This window comes from Notothenia rossii (genome assembly GCF_949606895.1).
Source record: "Notothenia rossii genome assembly, chromosome: 11".
Lineage (NCBI taxonomy): Eukaryota > Metazoa > Chordata > Actinopteri > Perciformes > Nototheniidae > Notothenia > Notothenia rossii.
Window position 1 is genome coordinate 20,589,789 of NC_136910.1, and position 19,985 is coordinate 20,609,773.

The window sequence follows — 19,985 nt, forward strand, 5'->3', positions numbered from 1 at the left end:
CATGCCTGGGTATCAGACCAAAAGTGATACGTCACCGCTTATGTCCAGTGGTCGGCCTCTCATCACTCTGCTTGCTGCTCCTCGTGACCTGTGTAGCACTCTCTGTATTGCGTAAGTACAAGTTACTGATTTGGCTCTCAAATGAGTAAAGAGCTGGATCCATGACCTGTGAGCCTAGCTTAATTTAAAGACTAAAAGCAGAGGGAAACAGCTTGTATTATGTTATTGCTTAAACCGGCAATACCTAATATTGGCCACATGGGGACAGCAGAAACACGTTTACAAGCATAATGCTAATTCTTAGGCTAGCTAACAGTCCCATATTTCTCACAGCCTACCGTTACAGAGCAACATTATCAATCACATTGTTGTGTCCACTTGACCAACATAAGTCCCAAATGCTCTATCTTTAAGCTCTCTTACCATCTTCTGAGGGAAATATCTGTCTCTTTGGCTGCTAAACGTTTTTGCCACTATGTTTATCAGCTCCCTTTGACTCCTGCTGAACATGTAAAGTACAGTGGCTTTTTACAGCTTTTCCCCTGATAACAGCGCAGTATTCACTTTCAAAGGCGTACGCATGCAGGTTATCTATGTAGAAGTATTTGAGTTGTAATGATTCTCTATCTGTACCTTTCAGATAACAATGAGTCAGGCAGCCAGCCAAAATGGAAAAGCCTCCTTTTTGACTACCAGAACATGAGTGACACATATCTCAGCCTAACAGCAGCAAACAAGGACCTGCGAAGAGACAATGAACTCCTGAAGGAGCAGAGCGCCTGGCTGCACGAACAAACCAAATCCCTCAACAGAACTTCAGCTAATCTGATGTCTGGTAATATCGCTTTGAGTTTGGAAAGCAGCCATTTTAAGGAGCAGATTGTGAATCTAACTTCCACAAATTCACAACAAGCAGAAGAACACTTGCGGTTGGTGCAGTACACATCTGATCTTAAGGGGAATAAACTAAACATGTCTCAAACTATCACACTTCTGATGGACTCCAACACTCAGCAAAAGGAGGAGGGACACAGACTCTTTCAGATGAACAGCCTTCTGAGGGAAGAGCTCACTCAATTAAAGGATAATACTCAAGAAATTCTGGAAATAAACAACAACTTTGAAAGGGAAGTTAAGAATCTGAGTGAGCAGATTGGAGCTTTGATGAACGACGACTGTGAGAAGGCATCAAAAGACAACATGCAGCTCCTGGAGAGATCAACTGAGCTTCAAGAACAAAACCAGAACCTGAGCACAGTGTTAATGAAAGAAAAGCAGGAAGCTGCAATGCAAGAGGAAATCAGGCAAGACGAGATGGAGCGAATGATGGCGGACTTGCATTCAATAAATGAGGCTTTCCACTCCCTAGACCTCTACTGCTCTGTGGCAAATCACAATACAAAAGGTACTTATGAGTTTTATTTTTGTTTTTCTTGGTTTATTTTTCCGTCTGTCGGTCAGAATTATGGAAATAATATGTTCCCAACTGAGAACACTCTCTTGAACAGCAACTAAAAAAGTCTTCAACATTTTTTGTACACATCTTCTGGCTCAAATTATGTTTCCTCTGCTATTTGTTGTCATGCAAATATTGGAAATGCACTGAAACACACATCGGGACGAATATGTACAATTGACCTTGGTGGAGGTCTACAGTAAATCAGGCTTCTAAACATACATAATATAATACGTTTTACTTTTTTTCCACAGAACGAATTTGCAAAAAGTGTCAGGAGAGCTGGAGACTGTTTGAGGCCAAGTGCTACTACATCTCCTCCCGCATGCTCACCTGGAGTTCCAGCAGAGACTGGTGCCAGACACAGGCGGGTGACCTGCTCATCATTAACAGTGAACCAGAACAGGTACAAAAAGAACATGTGACAACAGCAGGACAGTTTTTCAGATATTGTAAATTAACTAATTTCCCCCCCCCTTTTTAGAGTTTTGTTTCGGAAAGCAGCAAGGCTCTGGAGCCGAGCAGCAGCCGACTGTGGATGGGTCTGACAGATGCAGAGGAGGAGGGGGTGTGGAGATGGGTGGATGGCAGCCTGGTTACTTCAGATGAGCAGTAAGTCAGAGCAAAGGGACACTGGGGTAGCACCTCTGGCAGAAATGCTTCTTTTTTTTCGCACCAGAATTTGCCCTAAACGGTGCTTGCTTCCGCCTATAAGTAATAACAGTGACATTTTCTTTTAAATCAAGGTCTGTAACTGTCCAGCTCAAGAACATATTTCTCTCTATTTACATTTTTTAAAACAGTTTTGACTGTTAACTACTGCGATTCTATATGTATTTATTCAGTGTCCATCCAATATCTTCTAAAAACAGGACAATATTATTTTCCACTATTAAAGTATTTAGTTTTATTTCTACCTCATTAAGTGCATTGCAACAACAATAACAGTTTAAACTATTACTGAAAAAAATACATTAGTAAATAAACAAAATATGTTGGTTGTTGACTTGACAAGCACTGGTAATTAGGTTTAATTTCCTGTTTCCTGCTATTTGAATGAGTTGGATCAACATCGATTGACCAGCAGGAGAATGTAAGCCATTTGGTGTTATAACTGACTGTAATAGTTTTAAATAAGACAGTGTGAGGATTGTAACATGTCTCCTCCTGCAGGTACTGGCTGAGCAGAGAGGGGCTGGAGACTGAGCCTGATGACTGGAAGCTGGAAGACCCTCTGGGAGAAGACTGTGGACACATGGACATCAGTGAAGACAAACTGCACTCCTGGATGGATGGTTCCTGTAAGACACCTTATAGATGGATCTGTGAAAAGAATGTTTAAAAATCCAAGAACACTTTTGTTTTCTAATTTAAAATGTTTATATGAACGAAAAACAATACTATATCTATTGAACGTACATTCTGCTATGCATACTCTGATAGGTGGTAGAATATGTTGTCTTTCAAAAATAAAACAATTATCAGTATCCAGAGTCCAGTTGTACAGTGCTATATTGCAGGAAATAAAGACAGTACTATCTACAAAGAATAGTTTGTATTTGTTATTTTTTTATTTCAGATTTTAGTATGTTAATTTGTGTAACAGGCTATTATCTTTCTTAACTAATAATAAACATCATAAAGTTGCAGCATTCATTTTGAAATATTGATCCTTCAAACAAGCATAAGTGCCTTTTTTGTTTATTTGTTTTCCTTTTGTCAAATTTCAAATCTGTACAATACAATACGCAAATTATATGATATAGTGCAACATTAAAAACTGACTTTTTTGTTGGAAGTAGGTACACGCACAATCGCACATATTCACCAAATGATATATGCAATATAAAGTTTCCTGAGCTTACATTTCTGTCATTAGTTAATGTTGTTAGCTATGCAGGTATTTGGTCATGACACAAAGTATAGGGTTAATCACTCTAGATAAAACGTTATGGGATCACAAAGGTTTAATACATTTCATCATAATGTCATGAAAATCAATGCGATATTTCTTCACCTCATGGTGGCGCTAAATGCAAATCACTCAATCAGTCAATCACTGCAGAAATTAGGATGAATGTCTGTACAACATTTGAGACAATCTATCTATAAACATTACACTCTGACCTGCTGATGGTGCTGGAGGAAAAGTCTAGGGATTAACAAAACATTTTGGAACGCGCCTCTTGACAAAACATTTTACTCAAAACCAAAATTGTCCCATGGCTAACCATTTGAGTAGTCTATACAATTTGAGTAACTATTCCTGTTTGGTTTTTCTTCTCCTGCATAGTCGACAGCAAAGGAATCGTATTGATCCCACTACAATGACAGTCAAAGTCAACAAGACTGTAATCAAAAGGCATATCACATCTACCGAATAATAGGCATACCAGGGCATCTTATAAGACTCAGTGCGTAAATGTGAAGCTCCTTTATTCCTCATAACAAACTCAATCCAGAAAAGGCCCGTTTCCAGAGGATGCATCGGTTTATCCCGATGGAGAGCCGACAGACGCTTCATGTTATTTCTGTAGGAGGGATTGTGTATAACCTCTTGTATCACTTCCAAAAAGTTCTGACGAGTCAGTTTGGTGGCATCCAACACCTTGGCGGCTCCGCGCGCCTCCATTCTCAAACAGTTCTCAAACTGGTCAAACAGAAGGGGGATGCCTACGATTGGCACTCCATTGTAGATGGACTCGTAGATCCCGTTGGTGCCACCATGAGCCACAAAGGCTTTAATCTTTGGGTGACCCAAGAGGTCGTTCTGGGGCAGCCATTTCATCAGAAGGGTGTTGTTCCCCAAATTGCTGGGGGGCTCACCAGCATGCCTCCATATGACCTTTTGAGGAAGTTGGGCAAAGGCAGCAGCAATTTCAGAAGTGATCTCTACAGGTAAGCCTTGAACCAGCGTACCAAGAGACATCAGGATGAACCCGTGCTCTCCTGAACTTTGAACAAACTCTTCCAGCTCTGTTGGTAAAGGTTTAGCAGGCTGACACTGAAAACCACCAATGTAGGCGATGTTTGGCATGGTGGGTCTGGGGAATTCAAAGACAAAGTCCACCCTCATTAGCCAGATGTCTGCTCCTTGTAGAAGGTGATAGAAGTTCACATCTGGACCGAAGTACCTTTCTACCAGTCTATCATAGTGAGGGCACACTATTAACTTGTCAATGCATGTGTTGAAAACATAATAGAATATGTTCTTGAGCCTTTCTCCAAAGTTCATCTTATCCGATATGGCATTTCCTGAAGTTGGAACATAGGATGTTGGAGATGGTGCCACAACAAAATGGCCTTCTCCACTCGTGATCCATCTCACGTTAAAAACTGTTGGCAGCTTCAGTTCATGAGCCACCAGAACTCCTGCAGGCAAACCCGGGTCGATGAGAACCACGTCAAATTGAGTGTCACGAATACTCTGCATTAGAGTTTTGTTCTCAAACATTTCTACCGTCAACTGGCTGGCCTGTTTGTGAATGTTCGACAGTGCACCAAGCATTTCCCAGTAGAACTTCACGAAGGTGATTAGAGATGCCCCCTCTTTTTGAATTGTTAGCATCTTGAACAGGAAGGTTACAAAGAAGTCCTGCTCCTCTATGTCGATGGTTTCTGGTAAGGTGACAGTGATGGAGCTGTAATGAGGAGAGTCTTCTTTGACGTACCAGCTAGAGGCTGTTCGGACAATAGTGATCTCATGGCCTCTGGCATGGAGGCCCTGGATCAGGAGTTTCATGTTGACCCAGTGGCTGCCGTCCACCGGGAACACCAGAATCTTTCCTCCATGGACGCTGGGGCTGGACAGGAGGGACAGACTCACCACCAGAAGCAGAAGGGAAACACCTGGGACGCTCCCCATGGATCAACCCTAAAGGAAAGAACAAACATTCAATATTTGTGTATAACACTTTTATGAAATGTTTCTTACATCATTGTCGGATGTGGAATGGCGAATGGGTTAGTTAAAATGTGTTTATGTAAAAAATGTGTTCTATTGTTGATAGCCATTAACTTAGTTGTGGTGTATTTGATTGTTTCCAAGTCCTTTTCAAATGTCTCTCTTAGAAACTACTAATAATGTCTTCCAATTTTGTAACTTCTAGTAAATGAATGCCCAAAATGTGTTCTAGTCAAAACTATACTTAAGGGTGTTTAGACCTCTAAAAGGGTCTTAATATTGGACATGTAAATAATGTATGTTGTTTATCATTTGCTACTTTTCCACTAGCAACTGATGTTGACATTGTTTCATACTTAAAGGACATAAAGGTGTCCCACTTGATGTGTTAATCATCTCTATTGAAGCATGTCCCACTAATTCAATCAGGTGGAAATCACAACAAACACTGACATCCCTCTACTGCACTGAGTCAACTATGTTCTGCAGAGGGTTTTATATTCTATTAAACATTGGCGTTACAATACAGTCAAGCAACTATTGATTAACAAGTTCAAATGTATACAATTGTGGATTTTCTCGCATATAAAAATGCAAATTGTATAGTATAATATTATAGTATTTTAAGGTGAAACCAGAAGTAAATGACTGTTTGTATAACCACAGCCTGTACTAAAAGAACACTCTGAAATGTTCAAAGTCCAGAGGAATGAACTAAGGCTAACTGAAGCCTGCTGCTACTATGGTCTCTAATCTCATCCTCTGCACACAGCTAGGACTTACTACAAGGCAGAAACACTGTCTATTCATAGCATTCAGAAGAAAACATGCCCTGATGTGTCTAGCTTTCTTTCTGCATGTCTATTGTTGAGAAAGTTAAAAGGGCAACCTAACATTGTGCACTTTCTCCTGCAGATCAACCCCAATCCTGCACAAGTTATTCTCAGCAGTGTCAAGTAAGTATCTTCTTTTCAGTCAAGGCATTCTTTAAATGTTTTGTAGATAGAGAAAAAGTGTTAAAACTTACCTTTAATCCCTGAAATAGTGTAGAAATGTTTTCCTCTGGATAAGTAAAGGCCAGCGTCTGCATGGAAAATAATCCAAACTCCAAACCCGATTAATGTGTTACATAAAGAGAAGAGGGTGTTGGGGGAGGGGGGAGCAACACATGGACTTCAGGATGTGAGTATTTTGGAGGGGAGGAAAGGCAAAGTTTTCCTACAAAGCCCACCCTCTTTCTCTGGGCTGCATACAGACTCAAGGGAAAGTAAGACAATACTTTATAAAAACAGTCTTTTGGTGACCTACTGTGACCTACACAATGAGCTCATTTTAAAAGGACCCAACATCCTTGAGTGCTTTATATTTGTTCTAGTATGTTGACTTAATTAAATAAATGTAGGTTTTTTTGTGTTTTCCTGTGGGAGCAGCACATGAGCTGTAAACACATTAGCACCATATAAAGTTGTATCATGGATAACCCTAAATAACCCTGGCCTTTATCTACAAAAGTCCCTAAAAGATACAAATACCAACCAGGAAGAAACTCAAAATGAAACATAAAGTGACTATAGGTTACTTACGTAACTCCAGTTCTCAGAGTAACATGAGGTGAGATGTCTCACTATGGGATGCGCATCAACGCGTATGCAAACAGAAGCATCAATCTCATTACGCCAATCCTGATTGGCTGGTGATTTTGACGTCTACGTCAGGGAATCCACCCACCCTTTAAGTAGCTTGCGCTACGTCGCAGCGTCATTCAAAATAAGCACCTCTTCTCGCTTCGCCTTAGCAAGAAGGGCCGTCTGGTGAGACATCTCACTTCATGTTACTCTGAGAGCTGGGGTTACGTAAGTAACCTATAGTTCTCATTCATAACACTCCGTTCGATGTCTCACTATGGGATATTGAAACTCCCGTATTGCTAGACATGCTTATCTCAAAAATCTCCAAAACAACCAGAACTTAACCGGTAGAACCCTGTCTCAACATGGGGCCCAGCACTGCGCGGGCCACACTTGGAGCAGAGACATCTAGCCTGTAAAAGCGGACAAAAGTGAGCGGTGAGGACCAGCTTGCTGCTGCACAAATGTCTTGGATGGAAACACCCTTGAACAAAGCCAGTCCACGAGTAGAATGAGCACGCAGGCCCGTCGGTGCCTGCAAACCCTGACTCGTATAAGCCAGAGCAATCGCTTCCACAATCCAGTGGGAGAGCCGTTGCCTAGTAACGGGCTTGCCCTTATGAGGGTTAGCCCAGGATACAAAGAGTTGGTCATTGCATCAAAACTCTTTTGACCTGTCCATATAGGTGCGTAAAGCACGGACTGGGCACAGCAAATTCGGCCGCTGTTCCTCAGAGGAACACCGTGGTGGAGGAAATGCCTCAATGTCAATGGGGGTACATGAGCCAACCACCTTAGGTACAAAGGCAGGGTTGGGCTTCAGCAACACTCTTGTTTGCCCCGGGGCAAACTGAGTGCATGAAGGATGTACAGAGAGCGCATGAATGTCACTGACTCGCTTGGCAGATGCCAGAGCCAGTAACAACACTGTCTTCAGTAACAGGTGTTTCATGTCAGCGTCTTCCAGGGGTTCAAATGGAGGTCGAGTGAGCCCATCTAAAACCACTGCCAAGTCCCATAAGGGCACCAGTGACCTGGAAACAGGGAGGAGCCTGCGAGCCCCTTTCATAAAACGGCAGACCAAAGGATGGTAGCTAGCCGTCTTTCCCTCAAAGCCCACATGGCATGCAGCAATAGCAGCCAGGTACAATTTGATCGTAGAGAAAGCTCTGTGTTTATCAATCAGGTCCTGTAGAAATGATAGAATCACCCCGACAGGACATTGAAAAGAGATGTGTCCCTTTTGAAGGCACCATTCCTCAAACACCCTCCACTTACAGTCATAGAGGGACCTGGTGGAGGAAGCTCTTGCACTCTGAATAGTGTTTATCACCTTCTGAGGGAGTCCCACTGTATTCAGGTTATACCACTCACGGGCCAGTCCCCCCCGCCTGAGATAGTATGTCCCTGCATAGCGGGAGCTGCCACGGCTGCCTGCACAGCAGCTGATATATCTCCGCCAGCCAGTACATTGCAGGCCAGTGCGGAGCTTTTAGGATCAGTGTGTGGCGTTGTTCTCTCACTCTGGCCAGAGTTGGGGGTATCAGAGCCAGGGGTGGGAACGCGTACAGAAGGACCGGAGGCCAAACGTGCGCGAGCGCGTCCACGCCTAACGGTGCGTTTAAATCGCGCATTGAAAAGAACAGCTGACATTGAGCGTTTTCTTTTGATGCGAACAGATCCACCGCGGCCCGGCCGTAACGCACCCACAGCTGACTCACAATTATTGGATGTAGAGTCCAGTGTGCATATAGTGGTGTACCTCTGGACAGCAGATCTGCCCCGAGGTTCATCACTCCTGGTACGTGCGTCGCTCTCAGAGAGAGGAGACGTCCGCAGCTCCATAAGATCAGTTTGCGTGCCAGCATGTGTAACTGGAGAGAACGCAAACCCCCTTGGCGGTTCATATACGATATTGTGGTCGTGTTGTCTGTCCTCACGAGGACATGATGTCCTCTGAGAAAAGGCAGAAAGCGTTTCAGGGTGAGGAACACCGCTAAAAGCTCCAGATAATTTATGTGTGACCATTGGAGGTCTCTGCTCCAGAGACCCCTCACAGGGTGACCTTCGTATATACTCCCCCAGCCCGTCAGACATGCGTCTGTGGTGACCACCTTCCGCGATAGGACAGCACCCATAGGCACGCCCCGTACTAAAAAAGTCGGGTGCAGCCAGTGGCGCAGTGCCATTACGCATTGCATAGTGACCATCACTCTCCGCGCGCCATGACGCACGGGGTCCAGTCTGAGGGCAGCTACCCAGCGCTGAAACTCCCTCATGTGTAAGCGTCCCAGTCGTACCACCAGGATGGCTGACGCCATGAGCTCCAGTAACCGCAGACATGATCTGAAGAGAACATATTTGCGTGGCTGGAAATGAGCGAGGCAAGCCCTGAAGGCTTTCACTCTCCCTGCTGACAGGCGGGCTGTAAAGGGCACCGAATTCAGGCATAGGCCCAGGAAGAGTACAGTCTGGGCTGGGGACAACATGTTCTTTTCTGTGTTTATTACGAAACCCAGGTCGAGCAGGTGTTTTACGAGGACATTCGTCTGCGTAATAGCCTCTTGCTCAGACTGTGCGAGAAGGAGCCAATCGTCCAGATAAGTTGCCAGGCGAATACCCTGTTGTCTTAACGGGGCTATCGCGGCTTCCGTACACCGTACAAACACTCGTGGGCTGAGAGACAGACCGAAGGGAAGTACTCTGTACTCGTAACAAACACCCTGAAAGGCGAACCTGAGATATTTCCTGTGTGGATAATATACTGGGATGTGGAAATACGCGTCTTTCAGGTCGACTGATGTGAACCAATCGCTTTGGCGCACGAGACGCAACAGAGATGTGTGAGTGAGCATTCTGAATTTGTATCTTTTGAGATATTTGTTCAGAGCCCTCAAATCTAGTATAGGCCGAATTACGTTCCCTCCCCGTTTGGGAACGAGGAAATACTTGGAATAAAAGCCGCTCTGACTCTGTTCGGAGGGTATATATATAGCCTTCCTTTCTAGTAGCGAGAGAATCTCTTGCTCCAGAATATGTGCCGACTTTCCCCGGGCTTGCGAATGCAGAATGCCGAAAAGTGAGGGGGGGTGACAGCGAATGTGATGCCTTCACAGCCCCGTCCATCGTCAGCCTTCTGAGAGAGGCAGCAGCCACTCTTAGAAGGGGGGTAGACGTCAGACTGTTTACTGTTTTTATTGTTTTTCTTTTCATTTTTATTGATTGCGCCCTTGGCTTTAAGTCTGGAAACGACAGTGGAAAATGATTTATTAAGAAACAATAGTGATGACATGTGTTTGTGTCACTTAAACGAGCAGCGGAGCTTGCTGTCTTTGATGTTAAGTCCATTTCCCTCATGGCGCGAACTTGAGGATGACGTTCTGACATCACTCGAGGCGGCAGGAAGATGGGGGCATGGTTGCACCCCGGAAACACATGAGCATCTAACACTGGAACGTGTTCTGGAGCTGGAGAACAGGGAACTTCCAGCTCTTTTATCGAGGAGAGGAGAGGAGGCTGTCAGGCCGCCCTTTTCTTCTTTCTCGTCTGGTGGCTGAAAGTCTGGACCGGCTGTGCCTGAGCGGCTGCTGCCGGAACCGGAGACTTTCTTGGCCAGCTCGTCCTCGCCTCGTGTCTGGGCTGGAGACCCGGGGCGGGCTGTGGCCTCTGCTGTTTCGGGATCTTGAAACGGGCAGGACGTGAGGCAGCCTGGGCGAAGGACTGCCGCGGGGCCGTTGAAGGCGGCGGCTAGACCCTTCGGGGAAGACAAAGCTGGAGAGCCTCATCCTCCTTCTTTTTGGATTCACACCGCTGCTGCATCGAAGCTAGAGCGGAGTCAAATATGAACTCGGGAACAATAGGCATGTCCAAGATGTCCTCTTTTTTCCGTTCTGGAAGGTTCGTCAGGTTAAGCCACCTGGCTCTCTCCTGTACCACCATTATCCCCAGTGCTTTGACCGTGGCTTGGACTGCACAGCGCTGCACACGGAGGCAAATGTCCGTGATCACTGCGATTTCGTCCCACGCGGCAGGCTCAGGTTTGTTCGTCATGTCCTCGCAGAGCTCCGCCTGGTAGGCGGTCAGCAGCGAGGAGACGTTGAGAGCCCTGGCGGACAAAGCTGCGGCTTTATAGGCTCGTTCGGTCATTGCTGACTGGAAGTGGTCTGCCTTTGCCGGTAGCGTGGGGTTCCTGCTCGGTGCCGAAGCCAGCCGCGGTTGGAGGTGGGCTGCCACCAGCAGCTCCATGGGCGGCATGCGGAGCAGGCCGAGCTTCTCCATGCCCTCACAGTCCAAAGAGGAGGCACCCTGGATTGGGGCCTTGTTGCTGAAAGGGCGGTCTCGCCACGACACCGACACCTCGTCCAGCATCTCTGGAAAGACTGGGAGAAGCTGCCTCTTCATCCTCGCTGCTTGGGGCAAGTTCATCAGAGCCTCCGAGCCTCCGACTCCTCTGGTGTAAGGGAGAGAAGGGTCCATCCTCGTTTGCCGGGGTGTCGGCGCGGAGGGACAAGCTAGTAACAGGTATGTTACCAAAAAAAATCCAACCTTATCGTTATTCCGAAAGGAAAAAACGACGGGGTAGATTTTTCTTTAAAAAATATTTACTGGTGTGTTAATATCTTTCTCATCTCCGTCTCCTCTGGTGTGAGGGAGAGAAGAGTCCGTCCTCGCTCGCCGTGGTGTCGGCGTGGAGGGATAAACTAGCAACAGGTATGTTACTGTTTGAAGAAAAAAATCAAACCTTACCGCGGGGCAGATTACAATAGTAACTGGTGTGTTAATATTTGTTCAATTCTTCTGCAAAGCAAAAAAGTAACCGGCAAGCGCCCGTCGACCGAATGTTAGCTTGGGTTCAGTCTGTGGACCGTTAAGCTAGCCCGGCTACTGATATTCGAGATGTGCTCTGAAGCGAGAAGAGGTGTTTGAATGACGCTGCGACGTAGCGCAAGCTACTTAAAGGGTGGGTGGATTCCCTTACGTAGACGTCAAGATCACCAGCCAATCAGGATTGGCGTAATGAGATTGATGCTTCTGTTTGCATACGCGTGGAGGCACATCCCATAGTGAGACATCGAACGGAGTGTTATGAATGAGAACAACAAAAGTCCCATAAATATTACACCAATCTGTACACATTGTGAAAGCGTATGAGAGTGCCTGGGTATACAGAGCAGTTGGATTCACTCCTGTTCAATTAATAATCATCTTTTTCAACCATCTTTAAAAAAAGTGTTCCAAATTTGGTATGTCAAGGAATAAAAAAAAAATCAGGACCTGTATGCTGGTTACATTTCTGCTAAAATAAAGTATCAAGTCTGTCTTATTCCTGTATTTAAAAGAGAGAGAAACCAACCATGTGTTTATCTTTACTTTGTGACTTCCCTCTTCTGTACGGTAACTCGCTGCTGTTGATGCAAATGTTATTCAATCAGGGAGGAAACAGTGCAATGGTTGGGGACAATTTTCAGTGTCAGATTAAGTATGCAATAATGTTACTTTCCTGCAAAGTAGTAAGTATTTCATATGTTTTTAACAGGGAATGTGTAATAATTGATTGTAGTTTAAAGTAAGTGAGGCTGCATTTGATTACTGATGGAGTGTTTGAGGTTGATTTGTCCTGCTTCTGCTTTCCCCAAAAGGTCATGTCTTATTGAAAAGGAGAACAGCTATCAGTAAGTTCAAGCCTAACTTTATCACACGGACACTGTATGAAGGCATGAATCATATCTGGACATTTGACTGCTGGATTTCACTACCAACTGGTCTTTATTAAAATGGCACATCACTTCGCTCTGGCTGTGTTCATTCTGGCCTTCACTGGATTCTGGATGTGTGCAGCTGATGTTGGAGACTTTGCTCCATGTCTTGAAAGCTTCTATAGGTCCTGGCCTCCTAAAGGTCTGGTGGGGACCCCGATCTGCCAACGGTATCAAAACCAGTACCGCTTTGCCACGCTGTACAGTCGGCCACGCCGCACTCCATGGTTCTCTGCCTATTTGTACACTACACCAGAAGGAAAGAGACCCCACACATTCTGGAAGTATGAGCCACAGGTAAGTCTAAAATTGTGCCGATCATGATATCATAAAAAAGTTATTATGATTCTATAAAATATTTATTTTAAAGTTGGGCTATTTGTCTTTCTATTAAGACTCAACTAATATTATTATTAATTCAACTACTTTTACTATCGCTGGATGGGAATTGGATTTCTCAACAGCAGCTATAAATAAAAATAAAATAAGAGAGATGTTTAGGAAAAATATTGAGAAGTTTAAATGTGAACATTGTACTACAATATATAACAAAAACAAATAGGTCATATATATATATATATATTATTATATATTAAAATACTTAATATTTGCAGTAAAGTGTTAAACAGTCAGACTCTTATTTATATAATTGTACTGGTTTATCAGTATTATTCATTTTTCAAAATGTCACAACTTCTGTCTTTAGTTCTATGATACAGTATTGCACTGAAACATGACATTATTCTCGAAAAAAAAGTAGGTAGGCTACCCAAGAAAAAAATAAGACTAAAAACGAACAAACACATTTGACTTGTTTGGTGTACCGTTGCGTTCCAGTTAATCATACTTCACACACAATAAAAACATTATTTTTAAGTAAATTACAAAACGAATGAGGAAATGAGCCTGAGTAAAAGGGAACTGGTTCATGTTTGTACTGTCGGTCTATTAACTCCCCATGGTAAAAATAAACTAGTGCTGAGTACAGGAAGCTGTTAACATGACCGACAACTTTGCAAGTAGTATATTAGAAAAGATTGCCTCTTGCCACTGGTTTGCTTGGCTTTTTTGGGCCAAGTCTGAAATTGTTGGGAGATGAGACACTGATATGTTAAGATTATAATTGTTTTAATCTTAAATGCATTGAGCGGCGCAGAAAATAAGCACATTTACCATAGAAAAAGTACTGTTTTGCTGGTGAAATGCATTTGTTTGTTTTAAGCAACAATTCAAGCTAAGCTACGTTTCTAGCTAGCTAAGTCTTGTTGTTGCTTTAGTGATGTCCACATATGTTCTAAAACAGGGGTGGGCACACTTTTTGGCTCGGTGGCCACTATGAGTTTTAAATTTGACAGGCGGGCTGGGCCAGTAGCAGATCGGTAAAAAAATATTTAGCTGTCCACCCCATACACTCGGCACATGACTTTTCTTTTCTTTGGTCCACTCATTGTTACAGATGCAGGTTCAAAGGTGAATTGGGTTCAAAGATGAATTATTGCGTCATTGCGTCATCGTTTGCGTCATGACGTAACCGTTTACGTGCCTTCTTATGACCCACACAGCGTTTTACGTTGCTGATTTTCTCCGCAACACCGCTCACAACAACATCAATAGAGAACTGCGTCGGGTAGTTTTTAATTATACGAAGCCAGATTAAATTAAAGAACTACTTCTCCAATCTTGTACCTTTCTCTAGAGTGCCGTGGTGCATTGTTTATTAATGTGGTTCAGCTGCATTACCGCCCGCTGCAGTGCTGCAGCTGCTCGTCTACCGGAGTTTATTCTCCCGTTAACTCGCGGCAGCAGCCGCGCTGTAAAGTTTTCATTGTCTAACTGTGACACAGGCAGCTGATAAATATCCCCCATCCCCATAAGTGAATGTGTTTTAGTCTGAAAGCTGTTTGGCATCACAACGCTGTTATGAGCGTTTCTCTGGCATTCTACAGGTGATGTTATCTAATCAGACTATCTTGACTATTTTTTGTTATCATATTGTGGCATAAGCCGTTTTCTACACGCATATTTTACCGGCGTAGTTTTCGTTATGATTTTACTTGTGATGGCCACATGTAGCCCATGTATTGATTCCATCCGATAGTTGCAATAATACAAAACAAAAGGAAAACGTCTGCCTCTTCACAATGGTCAATAACAGTGAACGGATGGTTATTAAAGTAAGGTCAAATAAACAGAATCACACTAAGCCTGGTTAGTGTTGCCTGACTTTATATAAGTGTTTTTATAAGTGTGTGGTCGCGTTCTAGTCACTTTGCTCAGCACTACTGCTTGTTACAACATGTATGCGCCGATCTTGCCGGGTTGCCGAGTGGGGCCAGCTGAGAGAATAAACCAGACTCCAGCTAAGGTAAATTGTGTCTAGAGTGCGCCATCTAGTGGGTGTTTTGTTTGTTGATCTATTAATGAACTGACTCGTGCTCCATGCTTAAGTGTTAGCCAAGTTTTTAATAGAGCTCTTGTTCCCGTCCCTTACCGTACATCTGTATTCAAACATTGGTCACAACTATGTGGCGACACCTTGTGGTAGGAGTGTGTATCTATCTAATCAACACATCCCCCTTTCTTTGAGGTAATATAAACAAATAGTGCAACATCAATTTTAACCAAACATTTTTGATTTCTCTACCAGGCCATGACAAATAAACATCTCGTCTAATGTACTCAGACTGCTAACTAGCACAAACTTGAAAATTGTCTAAACATTTACACCATTTTAATATCCATTAAACCAGTCTCTCAATTACAGATTCAGTCTATCTGGTTTTCTGATTTCCCTTGTAGATCTTCTGACCACATGTTTACTTGGAGTGTTAGTATCACAGTCTGTCTGTGGTGAAGGTGTGGACTCAGACTCAATGATAGATTCACTGAGCTGTTGACCAGCCTCTTTTGTTTTCATAAGACTGCGACGATTGCGTCTGAAGATTTGTCCTTCCTCTGTCCTCACAGTGAAGGCTCGCGGTGCTACTTCCTGAAGAACAGTGGCTTTAGTTCTCCATCCATCAGGACCCTCAATCCTGACGGTGTAATTACTTGATAGTAATGGAAGCTGCTTAGCTGTTCTGTCATAGCATGTTTTCTGCTTGATCTTTTGTTGTTGTAGTTGGTGTTGCAGCTTTGGGTGTCTCTTTTGCTTTGAATAGCTTGGCAGTGTGGTGCGTAACTTACAATTCATCAGATGTTCAGCAGGTGACAGTCCACACTCCAGAGGTGAGGCTCTGTAGCTGAGTAAAGCGAGGTATGGGTCTGAGCCACTCTCATCAGCTTTCTTTAGAAGTTGCTTGAGAATGTGAACTCCCTTTTCAGCTTTCCCATTTGACTGTGGATAATGAGGACTTGAGGTCACATACTTAAATTCGTACTGTTCAGCAAATTCTTGCCACTCTCTGCTGTTGAAACACGGTCCGTTGTCACTCACTACTGTGGTAGGTATGCCATGTCTGGCAAAAATTGATTTTGAATGTGTTATGACACATGTTGATGATGAGTTTGATAGTAGTGCCATTTCAGGAAAGTTTGAGTAATAGTCAATGACCACTAAATAGTCTTTACCTTTGAGATGAAACAAATCCATTCCAACTTTATCCCATGGTGCTGTTGGCACATCAGTCACCATCATGGGCTCTTTAGTCTGTTTGTTTCTGTGTGTCTGGCATGTGTTACACGTACCAATCATTCTCTAGATGTCTTTATTTATAACCGGCCAGAAAACACTGTCTCTCGCCCGTCTTTTGCATTTTTCAACACCCAGATGACCTTCATGTATTCTTTGTAGTACTTCCTGTCTCAATGCGCGTGGAATGACAATCCTGTGTTGTTTCAGTAATAATCCATTAACGACACTCAGTTCACCTCTGATGTGGTAGAAGAGCGGACAGGAACCTACAGGCCATCCATTTAGCATATTTGCAATGACACACTGCAGCTCTGTGTCTTTTGCTGTTTCTTCAGCTATCTGTCTGGACTTTGTGTCTGATACAGGAAGAGCAGCAGACACCATGTTCACATTACTTTTTACATCCTCTTCAGTTGTACTCACATAATCCACTGTAGGTGCTCGTGAGAGAGCGTCAGCAAGTATCAGGTGCTTTCCAGGTGTGTAGATCAGCTCAAAGTCATATCTCTGCATCTTCATCATGAGACGCTGTATCCTTGGTGTCATTTCACTTAAATTCTTTTTAATGATGGATACAAGTGGACGATGATCTGTCTCTACTGTGAATGAAGGTAGACCATAAACGTAGCTGTGGAACTTCACCAAGCCATAAACCAGTCCCAGACATTCTTTTTTTATATTTGAGCATATCTGCACTCAGTCTGTGTCATTGACCTGGAAGCATAGGCCACTGGTTTCCAATGCTCACCTTCAACTTGTAGGAGCACTGCACCTATTCCATCATTTGAAGCATCTGTTGAAACTTTAATCTTCTTTGTTGGGTCAAAGAATGTCAATACAGGTGCAGTTGTGAGCGTCTGTCTGAGTGTTTTCCACTCTTGCTCATGTTTGACTGTCCATTTAAACTCATTTTCTTTGTGCAGAAGCTCACGTATGCAAGATGTCTTTGCAGATAGGTTTGGAATAAATGTACCTATGAAGTTGACCATCCCCATAATGCGAAGTACACCTGTCTTGTCTGTGGGCCTTGGCATATCCTGTATGGCTCTGATCTTTTCTTGGTCAGCTTGTACACCTTGTGCAGAGAGCTTGTCTCAGAGAAAGACAACTTCTTGAACTCCAAACTCGCATTTGCTCTTGTTAAGCTTGAGTCCATACTTGTGTATGCGCTCCAGCACCTTTTTCAGCCTCTCATTGTTTTCTTGTAGTGTAGAGCCCCACACAATGATGTCGTCAACATATGCTCGAACACCATCCAGCCCCTCAATGATGTGCTCCTTCGCTCTATGAAATATTTCGGATGCTGAGATGATCCCAAAGGGCAGTCTGAGGAAGCAATATCTGCCGAATGGTGTATTAAAGGTGCAATATTTGGTGCTGCTTTCATCCAGTTTCAGCTGCCAAAAGCCTTGAGACGCATCAAGCTTTGTGAAGAGGCTGGCACCTGCCATTTCACTTGTGATTTCCTCACGCTTGGGTATCTGATAATGTTCACGCTTGATGTTTTCATTAAGATCTTTTGGGTCCATGCACACTCTTAAATCACCACTTTTCTTCTTTACACAGACCATCGAGTTAACCCAGTCTTTTGGCTCCTCAACTTTTTTTATCACTCCGAGCAATATCATTCTGTCGAGCTCTTTCTTTAAGCGATCTCTGAGTGGCGCTGGAACTCTTCTTGCAGCATGCACAACTGGCTGTGCATTTTGTTTGAGCTGGATTTTGTATGTGAAGGGCAACACACTAAAACCCTTAAACACATCTGCAACTCTGTACTATACAATCAATAGAGTGATTTGGTGTACTCACAGTTGTGTTGATGCAATACACTCTCTTGACAAGTTCCAAATCTTCACATGCTTTATCACTCAGCAGTGAATCAAGTCCATCAGCGACAACAGAGAAAAGTAGGTGGTGCACTTTACCTTTTGAGGTTACCTTTAATATGCACACACCCAAACTGTTGATTTTCTGTCCATTATAATCTTTTAGTGCCTGTGTTCTTATATTAATTTGTGGCTTATCTTTCATTGCCTTGATGTCAGACAGGCTCATCAGGTTTGCTTTTGCACCAGTATCCAGTTTCATAGTTATTATTGTCCCGTTAATCATCAGACAGTGGAGCTATCCATTTGTCTTCTCTGATTGAATTAACTTCTTTTTGCTCAGTTTCACAGTTCACCATGCCAACAAAGAATGTCTCACTTAAATCATTGTCTTCCACTATGTTTACAGACTTTCCTTTCTTCCTCTCATTTCCTTTTGAGAAGCACTGCTTTGCAAAATGGTTCTGGCCCTGGCAATTAGAGTATTGCTTACCAAATGCCGGACACTGTCGTGGTTTGTGCTTCGAGCCGCAGCGCTTACAGCTGAATGTCCCTTCTTCCGACCGCTGTGTAGGCCGCGTCTGTGCGCGCCATTTGCCTTGGCTGGAGACCTGAGGTTACCTACTGTAACCCCAGCTTCTATGAGTAAATGGCGCAGCCCTCTAATGCTATCGCTATTGGGTAATCCCCCTGCGCCCCCGCGCAGCACTGAAACACTTGTAGTCCACGCCCACCCGCAAGGTGGGCCCCACCCTCGGGCCTCCTTCCGGTATAAATAGGAAGGTGGCCCGGCAATCTGCTCCCATACAACATAACTTTTCTTCAGCTATTCGTAGAGCCAGTGGGGCCCCGCACTTAGAGGGCTGCGCCATTTACTCATAGAAGCTGGGGTTACAGTAGGTAACCTCAGTTCTATTTCGTATATGGCTTCGCCCTCTAAGGCTATCGCTATTGGGTTAAGGGCGAAGCATGATGTAGTCTGCGCCCCACTGGGTCCGCCCGGCACTAGAAGCACAGACATACCTGCTCAATAACACCCCCCTGCCTGAGGTGCCATGCGTAATGGCTCATCACCGTACCTGGAACATAGCAAAACATGCCTATCTTCCCGACGGGGTGAAGGCTGGGAACAATACATACCGGCCGCTGTGAGAAAGTAGAGACGAAAGTCCCACCTCGTCCTGCGATCGTAGTGGGGGAACAGCAGCTCTCTGCGTGCAGACAGGCAGGAGAGCGCACAGCTGGATCCCTGACGTCACTCACTCTGACCAGGCACTCCGTACAAAGTGTGTTAGAGGAAAAAGGAACATCCCTCCTATAAGAGGGGAAATGGGCCGCTCTCCGCGTGCCAAAAGGCAGGAGAGAGGCGCACAGCTGGCTCCCTGACGTCACTCACCCCGACAGGACACCCAGTACAGGGTGTGTCAGAGAGGAATGGGAGACATCCCTCAAATAAAAATGAATAAATGAACAGGGGGAAGACCAAGATGCAGCCGTGCAAATATCTTCCACTGACATTCCTCCGTGCAAAGCCGTGGAGGAGGAAATTCCTCTGGTGGAGTGCGCCTTGATGTTCTCCGGGGGCTCCACCCCAGAGGAGACATATGCCTGTGACACAGCCTCACACAGCCAGTGTGACAGCCGTTGTGCAGACAGAGGTTGCCCGATCGAGCTCTCTCTATAGTGCACGAACAGGCGCTGAGAACGGCGCCAGGCCGCCGTGCGCGCCACATAGCAGGACAGCGCGCTCACCGGACAGAGGAGATTTAGAAAAATAGCGG

General features: G+C 44.4%; 3 protein-coding genes across 5 annotated transcripts in view; 2 read left to right on the forward strand and 1 right to left on the reverse strand.

The window, feature by feature from the left end:
• Positions 1-3,803, forward strand: LOC307025614 (uncharacterized protein). Its single transcript, XM_079660421.1, has 5 exons — positions 1-111; positions 641-1,405; positions 1,711-1,862; positions 1,941-2,068; positions 2,630-3,803. Exons 2-5 carry the CDS (start codon positions 700-702, stop codon positions 2,796-2,798), a joined length of 1,155 nt encoding a protein of 384 aa, XP_079516547.1. The 5' UTR covers positions 1-111; positions 641-699; the 3' UTR covers positions 2,799-3,803.
• On the reverse strand, positions 3,006-6,528 carry LOC307025613 (UDP-glucuronosyltransferase 2C1-like). The gene is made up of 2 exons (XM_079660420.1): positions 6,388-6,528; positions 3,006-5,330 (listed from the first exon to the last, which is right to left on the reverse strand). The coding sequence occupies exon 2, from the start codon at positions 5,319-5,321 to the stop codon at positions 3,717-3,719; it is 1,605 nt and encodes a 534-aa protein (XP_079516546.1). The 5' UTR covers positions 5,322-5,330; positions 6,388-6,528; the 3' UTR covers positions 3,006-3,716.
• The window catches only part of LOC307025615 (endonuclease domain-containing 1 protein-like), a 22,670-nt gene continuing 8,740 nt past the window's right edge, over positions 6,056-19,985 (forward strand). Inside the window, exons 1-2 of one of the 3 annotated variants that reach the window (XM_079660422.1) lie at positions 6,056-6,316; positions 12,628-13,041. In XM_079660422.1, the coding sequence (XP_079516548.1) occupies positions 12,763-13,041 (279 nt within the window). In that variant the 5' untranslated portion in view covers positions 6,056-6,316; positions 12,628-12,762. Of the gene's footprint in view, positions 6,317-12,415; positions 12,499-12,627; positions 13,042-19,985 lie in introns of those variants that run through there. The other 2 variants (XM_079660424.1, XM_079660423.1) reach the window with 2 other exon arrangements.